The 13,960-nt window shown below is 43.5% G+C and overlaps 1 protein-coding gene across 1 annotated transcript in view; it reads right to left on the bottom strand.

Moving 5' to 3' along the window:
• Positions 1 to 11,282, bottom strand: part of LOC101935484 (cytochrome P450 27C1) — a 41,819-nt gene extending 30,537 nt beyond the window's left edge. Inside the window, 3 exon segments of the mRNA XM_005279747.5 lie at positions 623 to 813; positions 10,766 to 11,130; positions 11,133 to 11,282. Coding sequence (XP_005279804.2) covers positions 623 to 813; positions 10,766 to 11,130; positions 11,133 to 11,262 — 686 coding nt within the window. The 5' untranslated portion in view covers positions 11,263 to 11,282.
• Between the last annotated feature and the right edge of the window lie 2,678 nt (positions 11,283 to 13,960).

Raw genomic sequence — 13,960 nt, 5'->3', positions numbered from 1 at the left:
TTGTGTTACATGAAGGGGTAAAAAACACTTCCCTATTCAGTTTCTCCACATGGTTCATGATTTTATAGACCTGTATCACATCCCCCCGGCCCTTATTCAGCTCTTTTCTAAGCTGAACAGTCCCCGTCTTTTTAAATCTCTCCTCGTATGGAAGCAGTTCTATACCCCAGTCATTTCTGTTGCCCTTCTCTGTACCTTTTCCAATTCTTATATATCAATAAGGAGCCATTATTTTGACTCTGGCCTATATTTTAACCTTGAGATTTTAGTGCAATGTGAATGTTAAATGCATTATCAGGCTTTCACTATATAAAGCCTTTTGCTACTGCAATTTTATCTCATCAAAGTAAGAGAATGGCCATGACTCACAAAAAGGTTGGTTCCCTTTTACATAAACACATTACATCATTGATTACTGTGAATGCTTCACAAGGACAATTACCCTCATACACCCACCCACACACAAAATCATGTTACATGCAAGCTTTCAGAGGCAGATAACTCTTCTTGAATCAATCATATGCTAAATGAAAAAAACACCAGGCTGATTTATATGGTACTTCAGAAGATTAACATGCTTTGATAATATAAATTAAGAAGGGAAAAAAGTGACTATACTTACGCAGAAATAAGTCCTGTAGCTCTCCCTCTTAAATCTCTGTACTCTTGCCAGGATTCCATGTTAGCTCTTTGTGGAGTTCTACCTTCTGCCCGGAGCACTTGGGCAACCATGTCTCGATCTGCAATGGACACTACAAACTGTGGACCAAAGTGAGACTTGAAGATCTTTCCATACTCCTGAGTGTGTTTTTGCTGCAACATCAACAACAAATCAGAGAAGAAAAACGTTATGGAAAAAAAAATAAAGGCAAAGGAAACGGATACTTTTGTTATAGAACATATCAATTTGCATATCAACCATGCTTCTGAATATCAGCCATCTTCAAAGATATTTCATTACTTGAAAGACAGGAGTTGAAGACCAGCCTGATGATCTAGTGGCAGAACAGTGAGTAGTCATGTGTTGGATCCAGATCGAGGTTCCAAGCTCTTCATCACTCTTGAAATACTCACTATGACCAGAAGGGGAGGCCACTGCTATGCAGGATCTTTGAGGCTGGAAAGACCCCAGACCTCCACATGTCACAAAGGGCTAGCTACACTGAATATTGAAGAGGTGAAAGGACTTGTGGAGTAGGGAAATGTGAAGCTCATGTCCAAAAGAGTGACACAACTGTTTCTTCCCCATATCAACCTGTTGTGCAGTGCTCCATTATAAAAATATTGGTCTCATATAAAAGATCAGCCCTGAAAAGATCAAAACAAAGGATGGAAGTAAAGGGAGGTCAGAAGCATAATCATGAAGTAAATTTGTACTTTTTTGTTTTAAAAAGGCTCACTTGTCCCTCTCCAATAAATGGAGCAATTAGTGCGTTCCTTATTCTTTAAATATATGGAGATATACCTATCTCATAGAGCTGGAAGGGACCCTGAAAGGTCATTGAATCCAGCCCCCTGCCTTCACTAGCAGGACCAAGTACTGATTTTTGCCCAGATCCCTCAGTGGCCCCCTCAAGGATTGAACTCACAACCCCTGGGTTTAGCAGGCCAATGCTCAAACCACTGAGCTATCTACTTAACGGCATTACCATTAGGGCTGCCAGCACAACAGCACTGCATTGAAATCTCCAAATTTTAGAGTAGATTTATTATGACAAACATCTCAAAAAAGACATACACTGTCAGGTGGTGGAAAAGAAGAGGTGGAGGATGTTCTACTTATCTAGTAAGATATCTCTGCTGAGTGATCCATGAATACTAGCTGGAGGCAAAGAGCAGGCAATTAAGAAAGAGGAATTGAGAAACATTCAACAATAAAAGAAAATACCAAAAAGATTTCCTAGGAGATTATTTTACAGAGCGATGCTCTATCTTTCCCAACAAATAGGAAAAGATTAACAAATTTCATTCAGAGATGGTCTTGAAATGAAGCACCCATCTCTCAGGAATTAATTTTGAATATATCTGAGGAGAGATTAGGAACTAAATGTAGGCCGAGGTGAAGCCACAAAACCACTTTAGGAGATACATCATTACCTCGATATAATGCCACCCGATATAACACGAATTTGGATATAATGTGGTAAAGCAGTGCTCCAGAGGGCGGGGCTGCGCACTCCGGTGGATCAAAGCAAGTTCCATATAACACGGTTTCACCTATAACGCGGTAAGATTTTTTGGCTCCCGAGGACAGCGTTATATCAAGGTAGAGGTGTAGTAGATATAGATAATAAAAATCCATTAGCAGGAGAGATGGTGTAGAAGAACCAAGAGTTCTGAAGGAACTCAAATGTGAAATTGCAGGACTACTAACTGTCATGTGTAACGTATCATTTAAATCAGCTTCTGTACCAAATGACAGGAGGATAGCTAATGTGATGCCAATTTTAAAAAAGGCCTCCAGAGGAGACCCCGGCAATTACAAACCAGTAAGCCTGACTTCAGTACCAGGCAAACTGGTTGAAACTATAGTAAAGAACAAAACTGTCAGACACATCGATTAACATCATTTGTTGGGGAATAGTCAACATGGTTTTTGTAAAGGGAAATCATGTCTCACCAATCTACTAGAATTCTTTGAGGGGGTCAACAAGCATGTTGACAAGGAGGATCCAGTGGATATAGTGTATTTAGATTTTCAGAAAGCTTTTGACAAGGACACTCACCAAAGGCTTTTAAGCAAAGTAAGCAGTTATGGGATAAGAGGGAAGGTTCTCTCACGGATTGGTAACTGGTTAAAAGATAGGAAACAAAGGGTAGGAATAAATGGTCAGTTTTCAGAATGGAGAGAGGTAAATAGTGGTGTCCCCCAGGGTTCTGTACTGGGCCCAGTCCTATTCAACATATTCATAAATGATCTGGAAAATGGGGTAAACAGTGTGGTGGCAAAATTTGCAGATGATACAAAACTACTCAACATAGTTAAGTCCCAAGCAAACTGTGAAGAGCTACAAAAGGATCTCTCAAAACCAGGTGACTGGGCAACAAAATAGCGGATGAAATTCAATGTTGATAAATGCAAAGTAATGCACACTGAAAAACATAATCCCAACTATACATATCAAATGATGGGGTCTAAATTAGCTGTTGCCACTCAAGAAAGAGATCTTCGAGTCATTGTGGATAGTGCTCTGAAAACTTCCACTCAATGTGCAACGGCAGTCAAAAAAAGCGAACAGAATGTTGGGAATCATTAAGAAAGGGATAGATGATATGACAGAAAATATCATATTGCCTCTATATATGTCCATGGTATGCCCACACCTTGGATACTGCGTGCAGATGTGGTCGCCCCATCTCAAAAAAGATATATTGGACTTGGAAAAGGTTCAGAAAAGGGCAACAAAAATTATTAGGAGTATGGAACGGCTGCTGTATGAGGAGAGATTAATAAGACTGGGACTTTTCAGCTTGGAAAAGAGACGCCTAAGGGGAGATATGATAGAGGTCTATAAAATCATGATTGGTGTGGAGAAAATAAATAAGGAAGTGTTATTTACTCCTTCTCATAACACAAAAAGTAAGGGCCACCAAATGAAATTAATAGGCAGCAGGTTTAAAACAAACAAAAGGAAGTATTTTTTCACACAACGCACAGTCAACCTGTGGAACTCCTTGCCAGAGGATGTTGTGAAGGCCAAGACTATAACAGGGTTAAAAAAAGAACTAGATAAATTCATAGAGGATAGGTCCACCAATGGCTATTAGCCAGGATGGGCAGGGATGGTGTCCCTAGCCTCTGTTTGCCAGAAGCTGGGAATGGGCAACAGGGGATGGATCACTTGATGATTACCTGTTCTGTTCATTCCTTCTGGGGCATCTGGCATTGGCCACTGTCGGAAGACAGGATACGTGGCTAGATGGACCTTTGGGCTGACCCAGTATGGCTGTTCTTATGTTAAGAAAATTTACAATCAGAGAATCAGGACTGGAAAAAATCCACCATCAAGAGAGCAAATTTAATTTGAGAGGTATTCCTTAATCTTCCACTACTGTACAGATGAGATGTTCAATTGCCTGTAATAACCTTGGACAGAATTAATCATTCTTTAACATATTGTACTATGTTCTTATAACATACGTACATTCAGTTATACTCTTTATGGTGAGATTTATATGCTAGAATTCAATAAAGACAAATTTGGACTAAATTTTGAGGAGTGAAATCTAATGAAATATGTGTTCTTTCCACAAATAATAGAAATAGAAGATAACTCTTCAGGGCAGGAATATTGCCTTCCATTGTGACTGTACAGCATCTAGCTCATCTGGGGACATTACTTGTAAAAATAATAATAAAATAATAAACAAAATGGTGTTTTGTGCATCACAGGTATATTGCAGATATGGCTGAAAGGTCTGTTTGATATTTTATGTCACAAACCCATTAATTCCATTTTTGTTTCTTGTTACAATTATTAAAAATATCCTACCTTGTCTCCCTACTCCCTCATGTCATGTTGTACTTCACACACAACATTTGAATTGTCAGAGTCCAAACCCTTCCCCCATACCTTTGTTTTCCTTCTCTCTGAACCTACGGATGGAACAGAATAGCTCCAACTCCACTGAACTCAAAACTCTTTTCCTTTACCCAGAGTTGCTGTAGGCACTGCTGCTCTGGCCAATTAAATTCTGGAATCAGGTTACTGAGAACAGAACCTTCATTGTAAAAAAATGCTTAAATCCCCCCACCATATGTTCTGCATATGGAACATTTCTGTGTCTCAAAGAACAATTTAAATAGCTGCAATGGTTACCCAGAGGTTTCAGATTAATTCATTCCTGATGTTCACTCTGTTGTTAAATTTAACAGGGTGTTATTAATCCAGTTACAGAGTATATGCAAACAGGCCATCATGATTTGTAAAGTAAAATGTTTTGTGAGACTCTAAACTGAATAAAAAATACATAAGATATACTGCCTCACACCTTTTTTTGCAGTTTTTCCTTCCACAAATTGTACTGGATTAAGGAGAAAATCCTGTATTATTTAGTGGTTGTGAAAAGTGGAGAAGCATATAGGCATGTATTACTTAGGATTTTTCCACCTCTAGTTTCTTTGATTATTGTTATTTTCAAAAATTTTCATAGCACTAACAAATATTTTAGTTGTTAAAATGAAAGAAAGCAATATATTGCAGAGTAGGTATAACCCTGTTGTAATTTAATTTTTGTATGTGGCTCAGATATCTGTCTTGTACACACACACACAGAGAGATTATTTTTTGCTTTGTTTCTTTTTTGGGGGCGGGGGGGGGGGGGTGTCAGTTGTTTTAAATGGCTACCAATCCAGTTAGGCCAAGAAATTCAAAAATAGAAGACTAAAGTTCAGCTGCCATTGACCTCACTAAAGATTTAGGAGTCTAACTCTACTCTATTTTTTTAAATCTGAATGGAAAGAAACATATAATCTTTACTCTAAAATACAGCAACTTGTTTGAATTTGCCCTTTTTGCCTTTCCTTTCCCTGTCTGGGAATTTTTAGTCCCTCTTCTCCATCCTGATTTTTGTTTCCTTCCATCTTTCACATTTCTATCCTGATAACCTGGTGTTTTCTCAGCAGTTGCCCCTTCCTCTCCCCTCCCTTCCTTTTTTATCTTCTCTGCTCCTTTTCCATTCCCAAGATCACACCTCTGCTGCTGCTTCTTAGACCTGGTCTACACTTAAAAAGCTTTAACTTACGGCACAACTTATGTTGTTAACGGGTGTGATTTTTTACCAACAGTTAAGCCCTAGCATAGGTGCAGCCATAGTGGTATAGAGCCTTTATGCTAGTCTAGTATACTTTGTCCACCGAACTGGAATAAGCTATACTGATATAAGCACTTTTACTCTGGTACAACTTCATCTACATAACAGGGTTTCTGCTGCTTGAATTGAACTATGCCAGCATAGTTAAGGAAGCAAAACTTTTAAGTTTAGACAAGGCCTTACAGGCTATAGTGCATCTGATCCCTCCACCTATAACCCAAGGAGTTTGGTCACTCCCTCATCCTTATATCCCCAGTGCAGCCACAGTTGCAGTCTTTGCATTCTTCTGGAGAGGAAGGGGAAGCAGACCTGCTTAACCCTGGGCTACTGTAAAGCCGGTAATCAAATTTGATAGAAAATGAAGTATATGCTTTTAATTTTGCCTTCTTCAGGGGTGGTGTCTTCGGAGGGCACACAAGTCCCTTCCCTACTGCAGTGGTTTCAGTGTCCGTTCCCTCTTCTTCCTCCAAAGGGTGAAGAGCTCCTCTCTTCCTCTAACGTTTCCCAATTCAAGTTTTTCCCTTCTTTCTGCCCCATCCCTTTCTGTTCCCCTTCCCTCAATGTCTAACAACTCCACAACTTTCCTCTGACTGTCTCATGACCCACTGGATTTTGCCCATTTCAGCTCTCCTGCTCCCCACCGGCTTGACTCCAACAAGGGAAGGAGGGGACTTATATGACTGTTTTTTCCGCTACTGCTTGATGCTGCACACCTTTTCTCCCTTCTCTATACGGTACCTCACCACAGTCCCCACACAGCCTCATGTAGCAAGAGCAGATGGAGAAACCAAAGAGAATGTGACAAGGGATCAACCAAGGAAGAGAGAGAGGAAGTTTCAACAGCTGGTCTCTTACCTAGCCAGCAATTAAGAGCGAGCAAGAGAGAAACAAAATTGTGAATGCCGATCTAGCAAAGCTGGAGACACCACTGGAGAGCCCAGAATTCAGATGGAAAGCTATCCTCTGGTCAAGAGCCTGAGGTTAAGTTATTTTAGGCAGCAGGGATTCCTATGGTGGGTGTAACTACTGCGGGAAAATTCAAACCTATCTACAGTGACATCCCACCCTGTAGTGCAGAGGTAGGCAACCTAAGGCTGTGTGATTTTCAGTGGCACTCACACTGCCCGGGGGGCTCTGCATTTTAATTTAATTTTAAATGAAGCTTCTTAAACATTTTAAAAACCTTATTTACTTGACATACAACAATAGTTTAGTTATATATTATAGACTTATAGAAAGAGACCTTCTAAAAACATTAAAATGTATTATTGGCACGCGAAACCTTAAATTAGACTGAATAAATGAAGACTCGGCACACCACTTCTGAAAGGTTGCTGACGCCTGCTGTAGTGTATTGTAATGGACCATCCTTATGTGATGCCTAAAGTCAAATGTTATCTAACAAAAAGAAACATTTGATCAGACAGTATTTTTTCTACAAATAATTATTCTAAAGGGTCAATACTGTGTTACAAATGTCTGATTTTGTATCAGGCATGAAAACCCATTAGGTCCTGTCCCTGAAAAAGAAACACAAGCTTGTATTTTTCATACAGTTCTTTATTTTCTTAAAATGCAGGTGCTCACCCTAAATCCACTTGTCCAAGGAAGATGCAGATGGGAGGGAAGGGAGCCCCAGCATAGGAAAGAGTGGCTGCTTAAAAAACAAAGATTGAAAAGAGGGAGTTCTTCTAAAACACATTCCAGAGGCTATGTCAGCAGCATGCTCTAATTATCGCACGTCTCTCCTGTTGCTCCTGGGAATTGTGCAAAGTGGCACGTTGCAGGCTGGGGCCTATCAAACGCGAAGGTGCAGGGCATGGAGATGACAGGTCCCAACCCACGATGCATTCCATCTTTGCTCTCTGACCCAGACAGACCAAAATGATGACCCATTGTCTAGGCTGATCGTTCCACAGGCCAGATTGTAGGAGCCCTGGGACTTCCCTTTAGCCACCCACTCCAGACACTGCTCCTCTCCCACCCAAATTAAGTATCTGGCATCAGCATGTGGTACCTCAGCTGCCCTAACCTGTGTCATCGCTTGGCCCACCTCAGAGTGGTTTATCACGTCTGGATGTAGGGCTTTAGTGTGCATACAACCGTGTGTGCAACATGAGTGAGCACACAGCCAAGCTGTGGCCAAGGGGCCCCCAAGCCTGCAGTCACTCATTCCCCCATCCCTTCTTAGAAGAATCATAGAATATTAGGGTTGGAAGAGACCTCAGGAGGTCATCTAGTCCAACCCCCTGCTCAAAGCAGGACCAACACCAACTAAATCATCCCAGCCAGCTTTTTGTCAAGCCTGATCTTCAAAACCTCTAAGGAAGGAGTTTTCACCACCTCCCTAGGTAACCCATTCCAGTGCTTCACCACCCTCTTAGTGAAATAGTTTTTTCCTAATATCCAACCTAGACCTCCCACACTGCAACTTGAGACCATTGCTCCTTGTTCTGTCATCTGCCACCACTGAGAACAGCCGAGCTCCATCCTCTTTGGAACCCCCCTTCAGGTAGGTGAAGCCTGCTATCAAATCTCCCTTCACTCTTCTCTTCTGCAGACTAAATAACCCCAGTTCCCTCAGCCTCCCCTTGTAAGTCACGTGCCCCAGCCCCCTAATCAATCATTTTCACTGCCCTCCGCTGGGCTCTCTCCAATTTGTTCCCATCCCTTCTATAGTGGGGGGACCAAAACTGGACACAATACTCCAGGTGTGGCCTCACCAGTGCCGAACAGAGGGGAATAATCACTTCCCTCGATCTGATCTGCTTGCATCGCTCTTACTTCTTGCCCACTACAAGGAAGCCTCCTCCCCCGCCACTAGAAGGGGTTACCATATTTCAACACTGAAAAAAGAGGACACTCCACGGGGGCCGCGGCCCCACCTCCGCCCCTTCCCTGCCCCCATTCAAACCCCTTCCCCAAAGTCCCCGCCCCAACTCCACCCCCTCCCCTGAGCACCCCACATTCCCCCTCCTCCCTCCCATCCCCTGGGCTCCGGCTGTTGTTGCGCTGGGGAAGTTGCTTCAGCCCCGGGGTGCGGTGGAGAGTGGCGGGAGCCGGGAAAGTTGGAGCCCGGGGAGGAGGCGGCTGCGTGCTTGGATGCCGCCCGCCGCCTCTATGCCCCGGCAGATCGCGAGAGTTGTAAGTTTTGCTGCAGCCATTCGCACTCGGGGTCCCCTTACCATGCCTCCCTATTTTCCCGGACATGTTCGGCTTTTTGGAAATTCCTCCCCGACGGGGATTTGAGAATCAAAAAGCCGGACATGTCCGGGAAAATCCGGACGTATGGTAACCCTAGTCCAGCCCAGGGCTGCCCGGGGGGAAAGGGGGGTGCAAGTGGGGCAATTTGCCCCAGGCCCCACAGGGGCCCCCACAAGAATATAGTATTCTATAGTATTGCAACTGGTTTTTAAGGCCCGGCTTGACAAAGCCCTGGCTGGGATGATTTAGTTGGGGATTGGTCCTGCTTTGAGCAGGGGGTTGGACTAGATGACCTCCTGAGGGTCCTTCCAACCCTGATATTCTATGATTCTAACTTTTTTTTATGGAAGGGGCCCCAAAAATTGCTTTGCCCCAGGCCCCCTGAATTCCCTGGACAGCCCTGGTCCAGCCCCTCCCCTCTACACAACCACCCCATCCCATCCCACACGTGGGGTCCGTTCCCCGCTGTCTGCCAACAGGGGGCGCAGGAGGGAGGGCAGCTGCCTCGGGGACGTGGGGGAAGCCGCGCCATTGGCTCCCTTCGGGCAGCGCGAGCCCCTTTGGAACGTTGGGGAGCCGCGACCGTTGGCTTGGTTCCCCCCCCCCGCATTCCACCTCCAACTTTGGCGCGCGCCGCCACCTCCACTTCCCCCCCCCCCCGCCTCAAAAGGGGTGGAGGGAGGGTTTCAAATGGCCCGCCTGCTGCTGCGGGGGATGGCTGTGTAAACAGCTCAGCAGCGGCAGCCCCGCCAGCCTTCACGCTAATACACAGCCAGCGCGGGCATATGCACATAAACCGGCCCTGAGGGGCCCGACCCGTGAAGGGGCTGCATGCCTGGGGGTGGGGAGGGGGGAGTGAGGGAGAGTTAAGAGACAAAATGGTCTCTCTGAGGAACGCTGGGGAGATGTAGGTGAAAAAAGCTGAGGGAACAACCCCCCCGCAATGTGCTGCACGGCCAAATTCTGCCCCCAGAGAGACGTGCGCACCCACAGCACAGTGGGGCGGCTGCCCCAAGCCTCAGGGAGGTTGTAATTCAAATTTTCATGGCAAGTCACCGAAATTCTGCTTTGTGGTGCTGACACTGTCTCGTCCTGGAGACGAAGCGAGTTGGTTGGTTTTCGGTAAAATCTGAGGAAAAATCCTCCCGCGTGTTCCTCAAAGGGGGAAAAAAGCACCCCCTGCCAGGTATTGTTATGGCTGGGTTTCTTCAGCTCTACGTGTAATGTTAAACAAGTCAGTCGTGCCCACTAAAACCCCAAACAACGAAGGTTGAAAAGACGGGTAAATATCGCCCGAAAAAGGGAGGAGGAGGAGGAAGATGCAGAGGAAGCCCCACGAGATGCTGGGTTTGTGGGTGATAAAGCCCTAAAATTAGATAAGAGATTTGGAAAAAAAACAACACACGAATCAGCCAGAAATCTGTTCTCACTAAAGCAGATTTTAATGCATTTTTTGCAGACTCTGTTGTCTATGGCTGAAAAGCACGTTTTTAATAGTGTTCTCTGGTGGAAAGAAAGAAGAAAGCAAGGGTTTAAGTCGCCAAACACTAAAATACTCATTAAATGAAGATTGAATGGGGAGAACAGGGATCTGTAAAGAAACACCCAACTCTATCATAACAGCACCAACACGACGTTGTAATGACGAGCAGGATTAACTGGATCAACTCATTAATTAAGCAGCTACTTTATTTTTAATTGGCATCCTAGAGTAAATCAAAACATGATTATTTTAACTACATTGTACCTGGATTTCATGAATGCGACCAAAGCCGTCCTTCCAGAAGAACTCAACTAGATTGGAGAGGGTTTTGGGTCCAGGCATTTCTTGCAGGCTCTTCACGTTGCAGTGGTGGTGCTGAGTGGGTTTCAAGAGTCCCTCTTCCCCCTCTGAAACTGCCACCATCGCCTCCTCTTTGTCCTTTGCTGCTGCTGCTGCAGCTGCTGTTGTAGTGTTATTTTGCACCTCCAAAGTCTGGCTGCTAGAACGTTTGGTCAGTTGGTGAAACCCGCTGACAAAAATCACACGAGAAAAGCAACTCCTTTTCTCAGGCTCAAGCGCCTGTTTGCAACTGCTGGTCAAGATTTTGGCGAAAAGAGGCATTTTTTTCTTATATTCAGTAAAAGTTCTATTTGGTTTCTGCAGCCGCTTTTTATTTGATTGCCGTTTCTCTTCTGCTTTAACTTGCGCAAGCAGCACTTCTCCAATCTTTTAATGCCTGAGCATCGGTTTACACAGACCATTATTAAAGGCTCCCTCCCCTAAGGCAGGAAAAGGGGTGGTGGTCTGGAATGAGACTTGAATAAAATGAGCCTATTGTTTTAATTCAAATCCGATAAATTTACTAATTAAGCCTGCTCTGAAGCAATCAAGGTTTAGATTCCACCCTTCCGCCCCCTGTTTTGGCAAAAATCTCTCATGGATTACAGTTTTCTCATTCATTAAAAAGTGGTGTTAAGATTAGTAAATGATTTTTTTCCTGAAAGCTAGCATTTCCACCTTTCAGCAAATACTAAGGTATTTTAATAAAACTTATGTAACTACCACTCAATGTGCCATAAAATACAAGAACGTTTTTATTCATATATAAAGACCAGTGCTTTTCTACAGCAAATATGTTTGCCAACAATTCCTGTGATGATAATCAGGTTGCCCATATGTTTTCTTTGTTCTTGAATTTATTGCACAAGTATCTCTCCTCAGTATGCTGTACTTTCCTCGAGAAGTAACTTCTGCATGTTTTTGTAGAACAGTTTCAACTGAACATTATCTTGTAATTGCATGTCATGTTCAGCCACCCTTTGACTCTTGTTAAATATGTACACATCTATAATGAACTGTGATTATTTTTTCTGCACAGGGAATTAAAGTTAAAACTGGATAGCAATTTCTTTTGCACAATTTTAAAAAGAATTGAACCAACAAAAGCCTGCTAAAATCAAATAGTGTGTAATAGCTATTTTTTATAGATTAAATCTGTTTTTATCCTTTCTTCCAGCAATTTTTAGTTACTTCAGTCCTTTTTGTCAGCTTCACTGGCCACACTTCCCTTTTCCCTCATCCATGGCAATTCTGTCCCTCTGTTCTACAGACTTAATTGCCTCTTGGCTTGCCCAGACAAAACCTTCTTTCTTGGCTCTCCATGTTATAACTGTTCCTTTTTCAGTTTCTACCTTGTCTTTGTTTCTCACATCTCTACTATACAACCTGTCACTGAAAAATAATAATAGACTTCCACACTTTATAGCACCAATATTCAGTAGTAACAACACTTTTTCTGCAGTGGAAATATAGTGCTGTCACTAAGGCAATAATGTTCAGGACTTAATCATTCTATGCCAGTGGTTTTCAACCTTTTTTCCATTTGTGGACCCTTAAAACATTTCAAATGGAGATGCAGACCGTTTTGGAAATTCAACCTGTGGTCTGCAGACTCCCACCATAGAAGTCTTAGACTGAAAACAGACTGAACAGAATTCAACTATAAATGTTGAACGTGCTCGGCATGGCGTCAGCATTTGAAGTAGCATGAAAAAGGGCACTAAATGGTGGGCTTCTATAGTAATGACAAAACTTCCGGGTTTTGACCTGTAGGTGGGGGTATTCACATACTTTTGATTGATCAGAAAAATGGAATGCCTTTTCTGGCATCTGAAACTTTATTTTCATAGTCACCTTTCGTAGACCCCTTAGAGTCTGCTGCCCTCTCCCCGGACCACTTCCTACCCCGTCTCCTTGAGCTTCCCAGAGTAAACCATTCCAATAAAGTCTCTGACCTGCACACTTTGTCCCGTTTCTTCCTTGTGGGTTTTCACAGTCTGTATTGTCAGGTAACAAGCAATGAGCTCCTGGGTAGTAGCAGAGAAGCCATCTGCTCCCTTCCACTGCCCTGCCTCTGAACTGCTCTGCTTCCCTTTTAAAGCCCTGCCTCCAGCTTATGCAGGTGTGTCTGGGCAGGGCCACCTGGGCCCAGAGCTGTTCCTTAGCCCCGTTCTCCAGTGAGAGGTTTGTATATCCCAGGGATCGGCAACCTTTGGCATGCGGCCCATCAGGGAAATCCGCTGGCGGGCCAGGATGGTTTGTTTACCTGCAGCGTCTGCATGTTCGGCCGATCGCAGCTCCCACTGGCCACGGTTTACCATTCTAAGCCAATGGGGGCAACAGGAAGAGAATATACAGTACAACTTCCTGGTAGACAAGTGTTCAGAAGAAATCAGAAAGATGCTAATAACATTACCATTACTACAACCACAGCTTAATTTAGTATTAACTCTGATCCCCTTGCTTATGCCCTTCAGCACATGCTCATTTATCAGATTATTTCCCCCTCAATATTAGTAGCTGCAAATATTTGGTGTACTGGTTCTGTTGTGTTGTGAGGGTAGTTTGGTGAGAGGTTATGTGCAAGAGGGTGTGATGGACAGCTAGCCGCCTTAGATGGACTTTTGTGGGTTTATGTCAGATTTGGTGTATGTGTAATAACTTTAACTGCTTGACAGTTAAATTGAGGGAGGGTTATTTTGTGCATTAATTTCCTAGGTTTTGTTAATGCTTAATCGGGGATGAGGGTTTACAAAGTGTGTGAGAAAGGAGGGATATTGATAGAAGGTAGAAGTGCATTTGTTGGTAAAGAATATTTTATCAACAGTAGAGAATGAACCATGATGTGTCAACAGTCACACATGAACCCACCTCTGCTGTAGGATAAAGTCTGAAAGAAAAGCATTGCTCCTGCCAGAGAAGATGTATGTGCACCTGGCCAAATCAATCTGGTTTGCATGTGCCAAACTTGCATGCACCCCTTCCACCATGCATCACACTTGTGTGTCCCCAGCACCCTCGATCACTTGATCACATTTGTTATGTGCAAACAGAAGAGAGTTCAAATTAGTGATATATATGTACTTAGGGTGGGGAATGGGGGGGAAGGGGATAATTGCC

Source organism: Chrysemys picta, chromosome 11 (assembly GCF_011386835.1).
Source record: "Chrysemys picta bellii isolate R12L10 chromosome 11, ASM1138683v2, whole genome shotgun sequence".
NCBI lineage: Eukaryota > Metazoa > Chordata > Testudines > Emydidae > Chrysemys > Chrysemys picta.
The sequence above is the reverse complement of the archived record's forward strand: the minus strand, read 5'-3'. Positions and strand labels throughout refer to the sequence as shown.